The sequence below is a fragment of the Protomyctophum bolini genome (assembly GCF_963924005.1).
Source record: "Protomyctophum bolini genome assembly, chromosome: 20".
Lineage (NCBI taxonomy): Eukaryota > Metazoa > Chordata > Actinopteri > Myctophiformes > Myctophidae > Protomyctophum > Protomyctophum bolini.
Window position 1 is genome coordinate 21659272 of NC_137881.1, and position 20185 is coordinate 21679456.

The window sequence follows — 20185 nt, forward strand, 5'->3', positions numbered from 1 at the left end:
CTTCCATCATGCCCCTCCCCTTGCTCCTCCCCTCCCCAGTCCTCCTCTCCTCTCCCCCCCCTGCCCCTGCTCCTCCCCCCACCCCCACGGCGGCGGTGACCTTCGACCCGGACTCCTTCCTCAACTCGCCCAAACAGGTCAGTACAACCACAGCTGAACCGCTGGTGCATAACTTCTATATTATCAACAGTGCCCCCAGTGTACCTCTGTAAGCTTTTTAAGAAGCGTATAGCAAAGTCCATTCCCATCTAGTCTCGCGTTGTCAGACTGTTGCCTCTCACAATTTTCAAATGCTGCCGTCATTCAGTCTGGAGCGACGGAAGCTCTATCATGAGTGAGCGATAAAGCCTCCTCCCCACTTCCGTTTAGTCCTTACAGTCACGCAAATCGGTTTAGAGTCGCTGCTTCTTTGCCTGGAAAGGAGCCAGCTTAGGTGGTTCAGGCATCTGGTTAGGATGCCTTCTCGAGCGTCTCCACAGGGAGGTCCTCGATGCACGTCCCACTGGGAAGAGACCCCGGGGCAGACCAAGGATCAGATGGAGAGATACATCTCCAAACTGGCCTTGGAACGCCTCGGGATCCCAGAGGAGGAAGTTACTAATATTGCTCTGGACAGGGAAGTCTGGAGCTCTCTGGTGCAGCTGTTTGCATGATGTAACTCGTTTCTTTCTTACTTATTAGACATCTAACAAAATCTAATCAAATCAACAGGGCCAGACGTACGGCTTAGGGCCTCCGCTAAGCCCCACCCCTTCCTCCTCCTCCCCCTCCTCTTCTAACCCCTCCCCTCTTCCGCCGGCCCCTCCCACCGGCTCGCCCTCCCCTCCTCGGCCACTCCCCCTCTCGCTCTCCCCTCCCTCCTCCTCTCTCTCTCTCTCGCCCCCCTCCTCTCTCTCCTCTCTCTCCTCATCTCTCTCCGAAACTCCACCCGCTGCCTCCCTCTCTCTCTCTCTAAGCCCCTCCCTCCCTCCTCCACCTCCAATCATGTCATTCTGTGTGGAGCTGGGACCGCCTCCGGGACCTCTACCTCTGGGGGAGGAGAGAAGCAAGCAGGCCCGACTCCAGGTGAGTCTTTTCTGTTGTGAATAGTAGGGATTCAGAGATATATCGTGATTTTTAATGCCACGATATTAGGATAGAATCACAAAGATTTTTGTTTATGTATTTATTTTATTTGTTTTTGTTTTTTTCATGTCAAATAGACTAACTGATTATCTGGCTGCATTGAGAAATAATAATAATAATTGTGAAATAAGAGCGTAGCAGATGCGCTCTTTACAGGTCTGTTTTATCATCTATAAAAGGCTTTAAGTGTTTTATCATCTATAAAAGGGTTTAAGTGTTTTCTCATCTATAAAAGGGTTGAAGTGTGAATTTGCAGCTCAACTAATTCATCCTATATTGTATGACGCAGGACAATTTCACCATAAATTAATATATCCGCGATAAACCTTTTGTTGTTTTCTATCACGATAAAGGATAATAACGATTATCGTCCCAAGACTATTCATTATACATGTGATAATGTATCATATATTTGGGCCCAAGACTATCATTTAAGTAATTATTATCTTAAATATTGAATTAAAAGTTTCTTGACTGTTTTCTTTCAGGAAAGCCCCGCCCCATCCCTGCTGTCGCCGGGGCAACAGACCGGAAGTAGCGTTGCCGCCTCTCTGATGCTGGTTGGCCAGGCCATGCCCCCTCAGCCGCAGCCGGCCAATCACATGACGCTTCTGCCAGGACACGGTCAACAACAGAGCCCGCTGCCGTCTTTCCCGACAGCCAATCAGGGAAGGGAGGAGAGAGAGAGGCAGAAAACGAGTCAGCCCTTCCCGCCCTTCTTCGCTATTAACCCCAATGCTAGGAATGCTAACACTAGCCTGGCTACTAGCGTCCATCATGCTAACCCAGCCGCCGCCAATCTGAGGAACACTAACGGCGTTAACAGCCTGGCGATCGGCGGCCTGAGGAACTCTAGCACTACTAGCCTCGTCAGCCACACTAGCCCGGCTGCCACGGTCAACCCGAGGAGCACTAGCCTGGTTGGCGCCACCCACACTAACGGGGCCGTGGTCGGCCTAGGAAACGCTACCAATAGCCTGTTTAGCCACCAGGCCAACCCCGCCACCGTCGTCAACGGGGCTAGCGTTAGCGTCCGCACTAGTCCCAGCGGCGGCTCCCCCGCCGCCGTGCGTGTCAAGGAGGAGAGGGGGCGTGGCTACGACCACCGGGAGGACACGCCCATGGACACGACACACTCGGAGGCGGAGCCTAGCGGTGTGGAGCGTGGAGGGTAAGCAACAGTCGCAATTATTTTTGCATAATTGTCAATCGTTTCCATGATGAAAAATGTCCATACATTTTCAGAAATAGCAGATCGTGTTGTGTTGTAAGCTTGTAGATCAGCTTGTGGATCAGCTTGTGGATCAACTATCTCCGCTAAAAATATATTAAATGTGTCAGTGATTTCTTTGTATGTGTAAGCTTGTGTCTTATCTTATCTGCCCCTATGTGCAATTTGTGATTATGAAGCCTAAATGGCAAACAGAAATACAAATTGTAACGTTCTAACGTTTCCTAGGACCCATGACCCACCTATATGCGGAGCATTTTGACAGCATAGGATGGCTCAGGGTGGAAGATAGAGTCAAGCAATTAAAGATGGGCCTGACTTTCAAAATTGTAAATGCAACTTTACCCTCCATGCCCCCAGTACCCACTTACTTGTCAAATTACTTTAAAAAAGTGTGCAACACCCACAGCCATAAAACTAGAGGGAGCGTGAACAACGATCACCTTTCAAAGCACTGCTACCCAGGTGTGGAATGCCCTCCCCTCATCGCTCAAAACAAACAAATCACTGGCTTCCTTCAAGACAGGCCTAAAAATTCACCTGTCAGCAAGTCAAAGGGAGAGGAGGTGATCGCATCAGCCGCTTTTGTGCGAAAGAAATCCCCCTTCCGATTAACTTTCGGCCCCAACCTGTAAATACTGTATATTTCATGTTTAGAGGAAATGTATATGTTGCCTTAAATTATTATTGTTATATCACTTACTATTACTGTGTTAACTTATTATTCATGTCATGTGTGAGTGGATAGGACCCGAATGGAAACAAGGCCGCAAGGTCTTTCTTCGGTGAAATCCTTTTTTGGACAAAAATGCATGACTGTACTTTGTGCTGTTTGCATTTATGTTGCCTAATAAAGTATTCAATCAAAAAAAAAAAAAATGTTCAATGCAAAAAAAAAAACACAATTAAATCGTTTCAATTAGGGATGCACAGAATATATATATATATATATATATATATAACTATTCGGCCGAATATTCCGTAATTTAAAATAAATAAATGATATAGCGCCTATATAATATGGATCATATTCGGCTAATTGGTTATTCACTGTTTTCTATATTCGGTATTCGGTTTCGGCCAAGAATTTCCCATTTGGTGTATTCCTAGTTTTAGTTTTGTGTGACAACAATCAATCGCCAACGTAGATGTTTGTGATGGTGACTGACAGGCCGAGCGGAGGAGGGGAGGAGCATAATCTGGGCGACATCTCGTTCGACAGCCAGTTCCCCGACCTCATCTCTGAGCTCATCACCGAGGGAGGTGCTAGCCTCGCCCCCAGCCCCGCCTCCAGCCTGATGGGGGTGGGCCTTCGCTACATGGTCCCGCCGTCCCCCTTCCTGCCCTTCCCCCCACTTCCCCCTCCCCCCTCCTCCTCCGATGGCCGCCTGGCGACCATCACCGACTTCTCGCCGGAGTGGTCCTACCCTGAGGTGAGAATAATAACTGTTATTATTAATATAGTTTGCACACAAGTTGAGGGGCGATTAAGCAGGCATATTTTCACGCCCGTGGCTGACTAGACCTTGATTATGGTGAGCTCTGCGGTGGTGTGGAACGTGTGTGTCGCATTTGAAGTCGGGGGCTAACGGTTCTCGTGTTACGTGCATTACAGACAGACAGACAGATAGACAGACAGACAGAGACTTGGTGCATTTATAGATGTGTGTGTGTGTGTGTGTGTGTGTGTGTGTGTGTGTGTGTGCGTGTGTTTGGGTAGGGAGGTGTCAAGGTGCTCATAACAGGGCCGTGGTCAGAGCTTTCGGAGCGTTACTCCAGCGTGTTCGATCAGAGCGCCGTTCCTGCCTCCCTCATCCAGCCTGGAGTCCTGAGGTGTTACTGTCCTGGTATGTGTTTTACATCTTTGTTTGTCATGGCAAAATAATTAGATATTGGTTAATTAGATTGTGATGAATAGTTTTGAACAGCTGTTCAAGCAGTTTTGAAAAAGCAGAGAAATCACCATTGGTGTGTGTGTGTGTGTGTGTGTGTGTGTGTGTGTGTGTGTGTGTGTGTGTGTGTGTGTGTGTGTGTGTGTGTGTGTGTGTGTGTGTGTGCGTGTGCGTGTGCGTGCACAGCTCACTCAGCAGGTTTGGTGTGTCTGCGTGTCATAGACTCTTCGGGCTGCGTATCCTCGTCCGTTCTGTTCGAGTATCGAGCACGAAACTCCGCCTCCTTACAGCGGAGCTGTCAGCTAGACTGGCTCTCATTGGATGGTAAGAAACAAAACCCGCCTCCTGTTGATTTCTTTTTTTGAGTGGTGCAACCACTCCTACAACCAGCAATGTCCGTGTCCGCCCGCCTATAGGCTATGTGTGGTTAACCTATGTGACGTTAATGAGCACGAGAATGAGTACCAGTAGGGGCGCTGTTGTGCGCTGTTGTGCCAGAAACAGAGAGAGAGTGCTGCACTGCTGCAGTTGCCTGCTAATGAGAGAGAGAGAGGGGGGAGTTGCACCACTCAGTTCACACGGGTGTGATTTTTAATAATTTTATCCCACGATTTTGCAACCCATTTTTCACCCAGTGTCAATTATCAAATCAATTGTAATCCTGGGTGCTACTGCTACACCTCCTCTGCCAACCTGGGGGGAGGCAGCGGACTGACCTCATGCTTCTCTCTATGCATGAGGAGTCCAAGCTACTTCTTTTCATGGGGGAGGTAGTTTAGAGACCAGGATTACTGCCTGTTTTTTGTGAGGGTACCTACCCTATGGGGACACGGGGAGAACATGCAAACTCCACACAGAAAGGCTGCCTCGGGTATGGGCACTGATGACGTGGAGGAGAGAACACACCCCCAGCGCACACAGCGTCCAGGACCTTCTAGCTGTGAGGCGACCACTACCGACTGTGGGAATTGAACCCAGGACCTTCTAGCTGTAAGGCGACCACTACCAACTGTGCCACCTTGCGCCCCTAGAGAGTGTTGATTCTGGCAGCAATATATTCTTCGTCATAGTTTTAGTCGACGAAATCAACACATGCTGTCAGCTAGACTGGCTGTCATTGGATGGTAGGGAACGCCTTGTTTCTTAACCATTTTACTTCCGGGGTTTGTTTCACACCGTTGTTGTGCTATGCTTCAGATGAATCATTATAATATTTTATATTACAGATATTATTATATTTTATTTTCTAGACAATCAGTTCAGAGTGTGCATCTTGGAGCGCTTGGAACAAATGGAACAGCGGATGGTTCAGATGAATCATCACAACAACAACAATCAGCGACAACAGCAAACGCAACAAAATGGCTGCCAGATGGCCACTCCCCCTCCTCCTCCTCCCCCGCACACCGCTGAAGACCGCACCCAGGTGAGGCAACACGCGCACACACACACACACACACACATGCAGAGGCACACACATTTTACTGCCACAATTGTTTCAGTCACCTGACGTTTGAGCAGTTTTTACTTATCAGCAATTAGACTGCTGAACAAGAGCTACGTCTGATGCACAGACTGAACTGATTCATGTTTTAACAGGGACTCCTTTTATTTATACACTTGCATACATTCATTCATGACCTTTTATTGATAATGCACCCAGAATCGTCATATTATGCATTTTAAGCTCCTCTCTTTTTAACTGCCATGATGAGCCTGCAGTGCACAACCACGTTTTTCACCCACCTTACTTGTAATGTGATGTGACGATAAAGATTGATTCTCTGATTCAGTCCAGATCATTTCAGCCAGACATCTTTTATTTTAAGGACCAACAACTCATTGGCTAGTCTATGTTAGCCGCCATCTTTTTATAAGTCACCCGAAACTGACATTTTGTAACCACCACCGACGTGGTGACGCTTTAGTTATGAGCCGTGGTTACAGTTTTGAACAAAAACTCAATCTGGGATTCATTCATGTCAATTTGGTGAAATTACATTACATTGTCTGTCTGCCTGTCTGTCTGTCTGTCTGCCTGTCTGTCTCTCTACCTGTCTCTATGTCTGTCTACCTGTCTCTATGTCTGTCTGCCTGCCTGTCTGTCTGTCTGTCTGTCTGTCTGTCTGTCTGTCTGTCTGTCTGTCTGTCTGTCTGTCTGTCAGTCGTCTCAGTGGTTTGAGAGGAGGATCGTGGGGGTGTGTCAGAGGATGATAGAGGGCGGAGCTTGGAGGAGAGGAGGGGGCGTGACTGAGAGGCTCCGTGGGCCCGCCCCCCACCGAGGAATGACCCTGCTGCACCTCGCTGCCGCGCAGGGATACGCCCACTTGATACGCACACTGCAGTACTGGAGGTACAAATACACAACTTACAACTTACAATGTAGGCATTTAGCAGACGCTCCTAATCCAGAGTGATTTACAGTAAGCAAGAACAACACATGGAAATACATCAAATACATAGAAAGTAAACCAAGAAGAACCTATAATCAGTCTAACAGTAGAATATAAGTAGAATATCTGTACAATTAATGAGTATAAGTACTGTATACACTATAGAGTGCTATATCTACATAAAATGCTATTATGCAATTTACATGAGTTTACCTTACCCAAAATATTGTAAGCCTGCTTTAGCCGATCTGTAGGCTGCTTTCAAACATGAACTTCTCCCATAACTGTGTGTGTGTGTGTGTGTGTGTGTGTGTGTGTGTGTGTGTGTGTGTGTGTGTGTGTGTGTGTGTGTGTGTGTGTGTGTGTGTGTGTGTGTGTGTGTGTGTGTGTGTGCGTGTGCGTGTGTGTTTGTAGGAGTGTGAACAGCGACAGTCTGGAGTTGGAACAGGAAGTGGACCCTTTGAACGTAGACCACTTCTCCTGCACCCCCCTGGTAACGCACACACACACACAATATATATATCTCGAGTAGAAAAGGGTCCATTTGGTTACTGCATTACTTAATTTACAAGAAGTCTACACAATTAGAGAATAGAATAATTGTTATTTTGATTTGAGTTAGCCTGTTATCTCTCCTTATGGTACCAACATCAATACAGCATGGAATTGTGGACAAAATCATATCCAACGTTAACAAAATATTATTTAGTTTTGGGTCTGAGAGGCTAAATGTCATCAAATGATAATAATGATAATGGTCTGTGGCTCAAATGACCAATAAATAATGGACCTTGATGTGAAAAAGGTTAAAAACCACTGACTTAACGTTGCGTGTGTTTTCCAGATGTTGATGTATTATATGTTGCCATGTTGTGTACAATGTTGTGTACGTGTGTTTTTTTTCCCAGATGTGGGCGTGTGCGCTAGGCCACCAGGGGGCGGCAGAGACGCTGTACCTGTGGAGGGCGTCTGCTCTCGGCCTTCCTGATTCGCTGGGCCGCCTGCCACTTGCCGTGGCGCGCTCCCGAGGCCACACCCACCTGGCCTGCGCGCTGGAGCGGCTGCACATGCAGCGCACGCGCACACCAGAGGATGCGCACAGCACACAGCGCACACACACGCCAGAAGATGGGCACAGCACACAGCGCACGCCAGAAGACGTGCACATCCCACAGCGCACGCACACGCCAGAGGACGTGCACACACAGCGCACGCACACACAAGAGGACGTGCACACACAGCGCACGCACGCACATGCGCCAGAGGACGTGCACAGCACACAGCGCACACATACACGGCGCACGCACGCGCAACGCACGCCCGAGGAGATACACACTCACCGCACACACACTCCGGAGGTGCCACTGCCGCTAAACACAGACACACACACGGCGGTCAGGGACACACACACACCCATGAGAGAGACACACACACCCGTGAGAGACACGCACACACCAGTCAGGGACACACACACACCCGTCTCTCCGCAGCCGCAGATGTCTCCATCTCCGCTGTCTACAAGCCCAGACACAGGTAACACACACACACACAGTTTAACTATTGTTTTCCACCTGCCCAAACTAAATTCATTTCTGATCGCCCATCACTCCTTGTTGATGTAACATATAACATTATGTGGTGATATATATATATACAATTAGGGCTGCAAGTAGCGATTTTTAAAAATGATTCATCGGATTATGGCACTTATTTACTCTCTCTCTCTCTGTCTGTCTCTCTCTCAGGTCTCAGTTCGTCCAGTTCCCTCCCCTCCCCCGGTGACCCCTCCTCCCCCTCGCCAAGCTCCGCCTACTCCAGTGGGCCCGCCCCCATGGACACCTCCCCCTCCCTCTCCCCCTCGTCCCCCCTCCCCCCTCCCCACCAGGGCTGGGCCGGCTCAGAGGACGATGAGGGCCAATCGGATTTGGGCACAGGTGACCACGGTGAGTAACCGCTGTTGATGGATGCTGGCTTCGTTGATTGATTGAACGTTTTACCGTTGGTAATGAGAGCCATTTGCTGGGCATTTGCCCAAAAACTCTGCTTTTAAAATCGTCCATGTAATCCATAGTTGGAGTCAATTAGCCAGACTGTTGCCTCTCGCAATTTTCAAATGCGTCCGTCATACAACAACGGAAGCTCTATCATGAGCAAAATGTGAAGCGGAAGTGGAGCCTCCTCCCCACTTCCGTTCCGTCTAAATATAGACCATCTAAGCATAATATAGCTTGTTGCTTCAAAGAAATGGAAATAAAAAATGTAAAGATGTTGTAAAATATATGAACGGGAAATGGCAGCTTCCTTAATGGGATTTGTGGAGATGTAGTTCCTCTATATAGCATTAGGAGAATACGACACTAGGGTTCAAGGTTAGCGTTGACTTTAAGTAACGTCCTCTGCATCGTGTTCTTTCTTTTGACCATAGGCGGCGTGACCCCGCCCCCCAGGAGAAACAGGGCGTCGCCGCCTCTCTTCCTCATGGACTACGAGAACGACGACCCCTCCCCCCCCACCGTGCACACACACTCCGCGCACGCACACCACACACACCCTGCCCACACACACTCCACGCTCTCCACGCACACACACACACACCCACAGGGCCGCCGTCCTCTGTCTCCGAGGTCGCTGGAGGAGCAGCTGTTGAGTTACCGACGAGAGAACGAGGAGAACGAGGGAGAGAACGTACCCACGCAGGTAAGAACCGCACGCGCACACACACACGCACACGCACACACACACACACACACACACACAAGCACACGTGTAAGCACCGGCAGTGTGAAACCGCATCGGAGGTTTTTGGTGGCAGTCTAGAGTTGATCAAAAATAATTCGGTACGGATTTTAATTATGTAAATGAGCAGCGAACTGTCACTTCCAGGTTGACATGGCGACGCTGGCGGAGCAGATCATCGAGGCCACGCCCGAGCGAATCAAACAGGAGGATTTCCCCAGAGGGGCGGAGTCACCACTGAGAGAGAGGCGGGACAATACGGCAATCGCAGACCCATGGTTGGCTACCTACCTGGAAACGGTCGACACCCACTCACTGGCCCCTCCCCCCAGGTAACTTTTACTTTGAAGAGAATTTTTTACCTGGGCCAAATATTTACCCGTATTGTGCCGAATATAAGACGACTCTGATTATAAGACGACCCCCTATTATTTGTATAGACTAATATGTGTGTAGAGTGTAGACTAATACTGGTGTGTCTTTTAGAAATTCACAATAGGGTACCAGAGTAAACAAGCAGTACAGTAACAAAAAATAAAGAATTAAATAAGAAAATAAACCGTAGTCTTTTGGTATTTCTTATATACCAGTAACAGTCAGGCTATAGGCCTCTCATGTACCGTAATGTTAATTCCTACCTGCCAATGTTGATAGGGGGACAGGTTAAAGGGTGAGACAGCCTAGCGTTGTTGTCCCACACAGGTTGTGCAAGAACGCGCTGTGTTTGGCCAGTAGCCACTTTGAGTGGCAGTCGGGGGGAAACACTCTCGCCAGAACATGATTTACTGTTCTCTGCCTATCGGGTCGCAAGTCAAACGGCCCTGAGTCGACTCTAGCAAACTTCACAACGTTCGACACGGCAACTCGCTCGCTGTAGCTCGCTCGGTGTGTGTCTCACGTGGCTCAAGTTCGCTCGTGATGGCGAGCCCATGTTGGTTGGAGTTGAATAAAGAAGGCATCATAACTTCTCTGTTGTTTGGTTAACTCGGCCATCTTTTGAACCACTCTGTTGGAGATGGTCACGTCCTTCATTCCTCCATCTTACATCACAGCTGTAGACGTTCGTTGCCCGCCTGTGTTGCTTCAATGCTCGATTCATAACACTGGTTTCAGCAGTACTGGATGTGTAATGACATGTAAAATAAAAACCTCTAGACCTTGAATATAATATGACCCCGTTTTATAGGATATTTTCATATGGGATTTGTTTAAATTGTGTGTGTGTGTGTGTGTGTGTGTGTGTGTCTGTGTGTGTGTGTGTGTGTGTGTGTGTGTGTGTGTGTGTGTGTGTGCGTGTGTGCAGGCGTGTGTGCCCCCCCTCCCCCCTCAGCGCCCTGGCACTCCAGAGGTTAAGACCGCCCTCTTCGGCGGCGTGGGCGGAGTTTCTGAACGCCTCGTCCAATGGGAGGATGGAAAGAGACTTCGCCCTGCTGACGCTCACCGACAGCGAGCAGCGTGAGCTCTACGAGGCGGCGCGCGTCATCCAATCGGCATTCAGAAGATACAAGGTACTTTATACAGTCATCCAATCAGCTTTCAGAAGATACAAGGTACTTTATACAGTCATCCAATCAGCATTCAGAAGATACAAGGTACTTTATACAGTCATCCAATCAGCTTTCAGAAGATACAAGGTACTTTATACAGTCATCCAATCAGCTTTCAGAAGATACAAGGTACATTATAGCAGTGGTGGAAAGTAACTAAGTAGTGCACTACCATGCCCAAATGTGTGCATGTATAAACTTCCTGGTCTCAACTGCGCATGTTTCTTTCCTTCCATGGAGCACCATGGCGTCGCCCGTACGGTCTTCGCGTCTCGTCCTCTTTAGACAGTCCTTGGGTTTTGTGTGTGTGTGTGTGTGTGTCTTTCAGGGTCATAGGTTAAAGGTTGTGACCTTGTGTTTCAGGGTCGGAGGTTAAAGGAACAACAGGACATGGCTGCAGCCGTGATCCAGAGATGTTACAGGAAGTACAAACAGGTAGGGTGGGGGTGTGTGTGTGTGTGTGTGTGTGTGTGTGTGCGTGCGTGCACCTGGTTGTTTTGTTTGTCTCACCCCTCTTTTTGGATATTCACAAAATAAGAAGTACAGCCCCCATGAGTGTGTGTGTGTGTGTGTGTGTGTGTGTGTGTGTGTGTGTGTGTGTGTGTGTGTGTGTGTGTGTGTGTGTGTGTGTGTGTGTGTGTGTGTGTGTGTGTGTGTGTGTGTGTTAAATTAACTAACATGCTTTGTGTCTCTCTGTCTGAATGCTGCTCTCTCTTGTTAGCTAACATGGATAGCACTGAAGGTAATATATCTGACTACTAGATGTCACTGTAGTGCACTCGCTATGTGTGTCACTGTGTGCGTGCGCGTGTTCGTGCTTGTGTGTGTGTGTGTGCGCGTACATTCGTGTGTGTGCGTACATGCGCGTGTGCGAGTACATGCGTGTGCTGACTCTTTTACCGTATAAGGAACTTTCTGTCATGTGACTGTTGTCCACAGTACGCGCTGTACAAGAAGATGACGGAGGCGGCCATCTTGATCCAGTCCAAGTTCCGATCGTACTACGAACAGAAACGCTTCCAGCAGAGTCGCCGAGCGGCCGTGCTCATTCAGCAGTACTACCGAAGTTACCGAATAAAGTACGTATTCTATATGTAGCCTCGGAAACCACATGCCTTTTTATTTCAAGGAAGAGAAAAAAAACGCCTGGGCTCAAGATTCCTGAAAATTGTCATACATACGGGTGGGAGTGAACCTTGTATTTTCACTAACAAAACACACATATTGCTTTAAGATCAATGACACATGCTCATGTTTCATTCATCTATTTTTGCGGTCTAAATCTAGTGCAACGACGTGCATGTAGCCAAAATTGCAAAGTGAATTTAGCTCACCTTAACACATTCAGACCGTATGAGTTAATCCAACCGACTGATTGCGATGACGTGTGTACACCTAGCGCTTTTTCATTGAAAAATTCATTTGAGTTTGCCTAGCTAAAAAGTATGAAGTATGCTGTTGAAGTTTGGAAGCACTTGTTTTCAGTAAAACAACCTCCTGCTGCCTCCTGCATTATGTGCAAATTCAAATCAGGTGGCACGCAGGTCCGTTGAGTGATATTCAACGACCACTTACAAACTCCATCACAGCATAACGTCTACAGTATATGTCATGGATTTTGACGAATCAAACACTGATAGAAAGAGGGCAATTCAAGCTTTTCGTACAGCTGCAATGTTGGTGAGTTTGATGTTTATTTAATATAATCAGACAGGACTTTTCTGTTTGGATGAATGGGCTGTCAAAGGGAAATTGCACCTAGTTACCACCTTGCTGGCAAGATGGTCAATATGAAGCGCTTTGAGCACTTGGAAAAGTGCTGTAAAAATGCAATTCAGTATCACGTATTATGTATATATGCACCTATACACCCAACAATACTACCGAAGTTATCACATCAAGTAAGATAAATATGTTTATTGATATCAGTACATTATTTATCAATACTTGACATTTATGTGTCTTATTTGTTTGATGTATCGTATGTAGGGATGCGCCGATCAATCGGTTGCCGATCGATCGGTGGCCGATCACCGATCGATCGGATCGGATCGGCCGTGCAAAATCCACCGATCCGCGAAACCGATCTCCAAAGCAAAAATCTGCGCCGTTTACATCCAAAAATAATGTGTCACTTTCTCGGTTCTGCACCGCTTAATGGAGAAGTATAGCACTGGCAGCGCAACGAATACCCCCCCCCCACACACACACACACACACACACCCCAGGGAGGGAGGGGGGAGAGAGAGAGAAAAGAGAGAGAGAGAGCGAGAAAGAGCACGCACGTCTTCACCCCAGCGGGGGAGGGAGACGGAGAGAAAGAGAGAGAGCTCATCATCTCCAGTCCAGTAGTTAGCAAAGGGAGCTAAGTGCTAACTATAATCCAAATTGTTAGACAAGTAGTGTGCCCTGGCCTGACACAACTTTCTTAGAAATGTGCATGTTGCAGCCAGCCAGTAAGATGCATTTCACGGTTTTCGGGAGGGCGGGGGGGCAGTCGGTTTGGGGGGGTTCCCGACGGCTGCGCGTCGCTTCCTCCTCTGACAGAGGGGAGGCGAGTAAGCGACACAGTCAGAAGCCCCCTTTGTTCAATCGAAGGCCCCCTCACTCAACGTGTGTTGCTACAGAATTCTATAAGTCACCACTTTTGGTGTGACACACAGCTTCTGTTTCTGTTTACAATGCGTTGTCAACACGTGTTGAGTTGACAAAGATTGACAGATTTCGGATAAGACTGATAGTTTATCCGTTAGTAATTAGGCTGAGGCACACAGAATCACACTACTTTTGGATTTATTGGGATTGGCTTTTTGGGGAAAAGAGGGGGAGGAGGTGATCAAGCAGCTCCACAAGACCACAACATATTTGGTAGGCTCAAGGCTGCATTTATTTTCCTTTTTTTTTCTCTCGAGGGTGCATGGGATGATGGGAGCCCCTCCAGCAGGTTAGGGAGCTCCGCTCAGGCTAGCGGAAAATGACCGCGGGCGCGGGTTGCCAGGTTTTTTATAAGTAAAAAAAATAATAAAATAAATTAAATTAAAATTAAATTAAAAAAAATATTTAAAAAGATCGGGATCGGGATCGGGATCGGCCGATCTTTTTAAAAAAGATCGGTGATCGGGATCGGCCCCCAAAAACGTGATCGGAGCATCCCTAATCGTATGTATTGAATGAATATGTAATGAGTTCTTGTCAGTGTATTGATGGTGTGTGTGTGTGTGTGTGTGTGTGTGTGTGTGTGTGTGTGTGTGCTTTCTAGGGGTGCGTTTCTCACTAAGAAACAGGACCAGGCAGCCAGAAAGATCATGAAGTTTCTACGACGATGTCGCCACAGGTAAGCCCAAAAAAAGAAAGCTATAAGCAATATACACAATGAGCTATATAAACATTGAAATTTACTGCTGGACTTCATGGCGTTGGTAGACTGGAGATGACGCCAGCTTTTTGTTGTTACGCTGATTGGCTGAAGGGGCTGTCTGTCAACACTGTGGTCCCCTAACCAGAGTCACACTCCATTCACATGAATGGAAATGTCATTTCAAGGGGAGTGGTTACGAAGGCCACAACATTATTTGACGTGGCCAAAAAAAGGCAGGAAAGTGGATCATAACAATTAGTTTCATCAGGAGATCTAAAGGTCAGAGGTCTTTTGACGAATGAGTGTGAGCTTCAGTTCTTGAGGGATCCTCACAGCCCTCTACCATGTTAACACATTTCGTGAAGAACGATGGCTCAGAACTGCCAAAACTGCTAAAATGGCAAATAGAATAATGATAATAATAATAATACATATAGCTGCAAGCAGGTAAATAAAACACTAAGGGTTTCCCACCTGCCCCTGGCAGGTAAATAAAACACTAAGGGTTGCCCACCTGCCCCTGGCAGGTAAATAAAACACTAAGGGTTTCCCACCTGCCCCTGGCAGGTAAATAAAACACTAAGGGTTGCCCACCTGCCACTGGCAGCTAAATAAAACACTAAGGGTTTCCCACCTGCCCCTGGCAGGTAAATAAAACACTAAGGGTTGCCCACCTGCCCCTGGCAGGTAAATAAAACACTAAGGGTTGCCCACCTGCCCCTGGCAGGTAAATAAAACACTAAGGGTTGCCCACCTGCCACTGGCAGCTAAATAAAACAATAAGGGTTGCCCACCTGCCCCTGGCAGATAAATAAAACACTAAGGGTTGCCCACCTGCCACTGGCAGATAAATAAAACACTAAGGGTTGCCCACCTGCCAGTGGCAGCTAAATACAACACTAAGGGCAGGTGGAGTTTGCTTTCAGGTTGCTCGTTTGAGAGCGGACACAACCAGATGGCTGTCTAAACACCTGTACACCAGAACGCTCTGTCTTCTGGGAATGTCTGTGGAATGTAAAATAAGAGCACTGTTTATACCTATAATGTGCTGTTTTCACTGTTGCTACATATAAAATAACAAGTTAATGTTAATCCGTTCTTATGAATCTGACAAGTTTCTTCAGACTCTGCTTGGTAAATATTTTAATTAGTATTAGCTTGTAGATCTGCTCCCTCCCAAATAAATCTTGAAAAGAAATGTGAAAAACATTTTAGTGAATGACTGACAGACTCCCTGTCTATCTGTCTGTCTCCCCAGGATAAAGGAGTTAAAACAAACTAAAGAATTGGAGAGACGAGGATTGACTACCTGATCTATCTATCTATCTATCTATCTATCTATCTATCTATCTATCTATCTATCTATCTATCTATCTATCTATCTATCTATCTATCTATCTATCTATCTATCTATCTATCTATCTATCTATCTATCTATCTATCTATCTATCTATCTATCAATCACCTACCTACCTACCTACCTACGTACCGAGTACCTATCTGCCTATCTACCAACCAATCAGAGCGAGGGGGGAGGGGAGACAGTTGATGAGTTGCGTTTCGTCGATGTGTCACTCAAACGGTCGTCCCGACGACATCACTAAGGGGCGGAGTCTATAACGGTGGACTGATCTACGAGTCGTTGAACTTCGCCGAAGTCGCGGCCGGCTCCGCCTACATTTATGGAGGACACCGATTGGCTGACAGGGCCGTTGAGTGACACCCACCCACGGCACTGCTAGCCCCATTGAGACCTGAGACCAGATTCTACAATAATGTCTTCTAAATCATGGTTCCCAAAGTGGGGTCCGGGGACACATAGGGGTCCTTGAGGCTGTCCCAAGGGGTGCCCAGCTAAATGATAGTTAGGAACCAAATAGACCATCATGGGTCTAACGGGTCCATTTGGTTCCATTTGTACACTCTCAGAGTTAAATTAACTTTGATTTTAAAATATACTTCCCTGAGATAGAAAGGCCATTAAATGGGGGACCGTAGCCTAATTCAGGGCAACCCGGGGGTCCTTGAAATGAAACTGCTAGAGCCGTAAAAATCTTCTCTTATGTGGGTCCCTGGCATATCTTTTCAAATTGGGGTCTTCGGCCTAATAAGTGTTCATTTGGGGGTCCTTCACATGAGAAAGTCTGGGAACCACTGTTCTAAATCCTGACAGTTTCCTGAAAAAACATATGTTGGTCAGTGGTTCTCAAACTATTTCATGTCAAGGACCCCCACATTTTTATTTAATTGACTGCCGACCCCCATCTGAAAACTTGTTGTTACAAGGACCCCCCACCAGAAGCAAATATAAAAAATATAAATATGAGTTTAAAAAAAGCTTTGCTGTGAAATAATATATATTCAAAGATTTGCACAGATTTTCACGTTTTTTTTTCTCCAAAAATAGCAGATCTACAAGCTCATAGTGCAGCACTTGGTTCCGTGCTATGAGCTTGTAGATCTGCTATTTTTTTCAACAGCTAAAGTTTAAAATAATGGTTAAAAAGCTATAAGCTGACACAGAAGTGTTTCAGGTCTTAATGGACTCGTGGAGTTGTAGTGTGTCCAGTTTACTGACCGAGGGAATGTAGTGTAACACACACACACACAGACACACAAACATATAAGTATATGATATTTCATAATATATATTCTAAAATACTTTATAATTAAAATGGATGTCTATTTATTATTATCACAACATGTGGTGTGTGTGTGTGTGTGTGTGTGTGTGTGTGTGTGTGTGTGTGTGTGTGTGTGTGTGTGCGTGTGTGCGTGCGTGTGTGTGTGTGTGTGTGTGCGCGCGCGTGCGTGTGTGTGTGTGTGTCTGTTAACCAGTGAGAATGCAGTACAGAAGGGTTTCCGAGTGATCTCAAATGCGATTGGTTGACTTATGTGTCGTCATCATGGCAACCACAGCGAGTGGGACAGTGCATGACATTTCCTTAACAAGTTTCTTAACGAACTGAAAATTCACGTATATTATTATTATTATTATTATTAATGTTGTTGATGTGTCGATTTGCATGAGTTTGTATTTGGTTGTTTTGCATAATTAATTATTCAAAGCGTTAAACGTTTGTTACGATAAAGATTATAAAGCTTAATTCATTGATTGATTGATTCATTAATGGATCTGTCAGTGAGTAAAATACAACAAGATGTTAATTATTTATTTGTATTGTTTATACGTTTGTCGTCGTGGCAACCTGTTTCCTAGCAACACCGTTTGTATGAGAATAAACCAATAGAAAAGATGGAAATAATTGAGTGGGTGATTCATGGGGGGGGGGGGGGGATTTAATTGTTTTGTGATCTGTGATGACGTCATGTTGATGATGTCATATACTGGCTGAAGTTTGTGAATATTATGTTCGTAGCTAGGAGACTATTTCCGAGGGAGCGCTTGTTTTACCCCGCAGGCTACTACTATAGGGGCGGTACGAAGCCACAGAACCCAATTCACTAGTTAGTCATTTGACTTCCAATCCATAGCTCAGGAGTTCTAATTCACTGCTACCACTACTTTTTTGTGAGGTTAAGGTTTCAACCGAGGTTCATGTTTTAGGTTATTAGATAAATTAAAAGGTGAGTGTGAGTCTATGTTTTACAATCGTTTATACATTTTCAAATTAGGGAAGGGCCTATGTAAGCGACTGTGGCAACCACACTTGACTTTTCTAGTTAATATTTACTATAGTCCTACTAGACCCCAGGAAATTGCATTTGGCCACAAAAGATTGCGTGGAAAATTGAATGTGAAGGAGGAGGTGACTAACTGACGATGTAATGTACCCCTCCTGGTTGACACTATGGCGTTAACACAGGGAACTAAACTAAACTGGACTAAACTATCTCAGGAGGATATTGACAGACATGCTGTCCTAACTAACTGACAGCTTATTAAATAATATTGAATTGCCTTAGCGAATGTGTTTAAGAATTGCAGACACATCATGCTGCTGATCTGAGATCATTATGCTGGCTGATGGGGATGTATTTGATCACAAGAAGCAAACTAATGTTAGATTAAAATGTGTTCTCCAGCATATTAAGAATAATGGGAACACCATTAGAGCTGATACGCTAGCCAGAAGCTTCAAACTAACAACCATGTTGACTTCTGGAAAGCAGTCAGAGTAATGCAACATAACAACAAGCAACATAACACCATCAGACATTGAGGGTGTCTGCGACTTATTGCCCAAGTTTGGCATGAACATTATATCAAGCTTTTCAACTGTTAATGCAAATGTTAAAAGTAATGTTGTTGATGATTATTTTGATCTGGACAGTAATGTGGTTATTACTAGGTCAAGTGAGGTATCTGATGCTATTAACCTGCATGCTTGTTAATAACACAGCATGTGAGCTGGACCATATAACTGCAGAGCATCCTAAGTATGCCAGCAATAGACTTAGTCCTATGTGTTTCACAGGTTTTATGGTTCATGATGTCCTCCCTAAGTCTGTTTTATTGGTACTGTCCTTAAAGACAAGGATGGGAAGTTAGAGAACATCCAAGCAGGACAAAAATATACATACAGAAAGAAGGTACAGTAGGAAGTCTGCACACCGTTCTTAAGCTCCCAGTAGTTTATTAGGAATCATTCCTGACCATTGATTCCTAATAAACTACTGGAGACTTCCTACCTTCTTTCAAGGCTGGGAAGTTAAACAGCATGGACAATTTCAGGCCTATATACTGTATTGCCCATGCCAGTATCCTGTCAAAGGTGCTAAAAAGAGTCGTTTTAACGAGGATTGAAATGTATGTTTTATCTATACTGACAATAAATGTGGTTTTAAGAGAAAAGACAGTACAGATGTATGCACCTAAGGAGTTATGAAAGTCATCATTCCTCTGTATTTTTATGTTGTATTGACTTATCAAAGGCATTTGATAGAATCATGAAAAACTATTCACGAAACTGATTATATTGGTATGCCCAGCAAACCTTCCAGGGAAGACAGTGACATCCAACGACGTCGCAAAATATATGCACAGGCCAATATGCTTGAAATGAAAATGTGTTGAGTAAATGTGCACTGTTCAGAACCCCACCGACCCTGTTTACAGCCTGCCCATCTATGGTCCTCTTACAGAAAACGGCTTAGACTAGTGGCATATGATGGTCCTCTTATATGAAAACGGCTTAGACTAGTGGCATATGATGGTCCTCTTATATGAAAACGGCTTAGACTAGTGGCATATGATGGTCCTCTTATATGAAAACGGCTTAGACTAGTGGCATATGATGGTCCTCTTACAGAGTGAAAACGGCTTAGAGTGTCTTGGTACATTCGACAGATGATTCGATGGGGAATACAAGATAATAGAAACTGCAGGCTTTCTTTTCCTGAAAAGTTGCAACGCGATAATGGAAGCCATAGGTCTCACCATAATAAATATCTAAATATATACTGTATATACTGCCCACAGCCCTCCTATGAGACACAGACCGAGTAGAAGAAATGCTGTTATTTTACCATGAACATTAGTGAAGACCGATTATATGAATAGGTTGAAAAGTGATGAAATGGCCCTTTAAATAAATATGAAATATTAATATCCACACACGAGAAACAATATATTTGTACCTTTTGTTTATAATTCATATTTCATCCACATTGTGTCAAAGTCAATGGAACGCAACTCATTATTTTCATTATTGTAAATGTCACGTTTGTTACATTTATTACACTTTTATTACATGTTCATAACACATGCTGTCTGTTACACACACACACACACACACACACACACACTGTTTACAGCAGAAACACAGCTGCCACATCGACACATTTGCTGGCTTTGCAGCCAGAGGTCAAGAGGTCACCCCCTGTTCATTATAAGTTATTTATGAAAAAAAGAAAAATTGAAATACAATGAATTAAGTAAA

At 45.6% G+C, this 20185-nt stretch overlaps 1 protein-coding gene across 2 annotated transcripts in view; it reads left to right on the forward strand.

Moving 5' to 3' along the window:
* camta2 (calmodulin binding transcription activator 2) overlaps positions 1-17524 on the forward strand; it is a 25104-nt gene extending 7580 nt beyond the window's left edge. The window contains exons 10-27 of one of the 2 annotated variants that reach the window (XM_080792743.1): positions 1-137; positions 712-1065; positions 1614-2296; positions 3528-3789; positions 4077-4203; positions 4435-4572; positions 5475-5674; positions 6414-6601; positions 7056-7134; positions 7550-8174; positions 8387-8584; positions 9067-9338; positions 9525-9709; positions 10681-10885; positions 11288-11359; positions 11864-12003; positions 14184-14258; positions 15541-17524. The exon at positions 1-137 is cut by the window's left edge and continues 128 nt beyond it. In XM_080792743.1, the coding sequence (XP_080648869.1) occupies positions 1-137; positions 712-1065; positions 1614-2296; positions 3528-3789; positions 4077-4203; positions 4435-4572; positions 5475-5674; positions 6414-6601; positions 7056-7134; positions 7550-8174; positions 8387-8584; positions 9067-9338; positions 9525-9709; positions 10681-10885; positions 11288-11359; positions 11864-12003; positions 14184-14258; positions 15541-15595 (3995 nt within the window). In that variant the 3' untranslated portion in view covers positions 15596-17524. The remainder of the gene's footprint in view (positions 138-711; positions 1066-1613; positions 2297-3527; positions 3790-4076; positions 4204-4434; positions 4573-5474; positions 5675-6413; positions 6602-7055; positions 7135-7549; positions 8175-8386; positions 8585-9066; positions 9339-9524; positions 9710-10680; positions 10886-11287; positions 11360-11863; positions 12004-14183; positions 14259-15540) is intronic. The other variant, XM_080792744.1, reaches the window with a different exon arrangement.
* The last annotated feature ends 2661 nt before the right edge of the window (positions 17525-20185 follow it).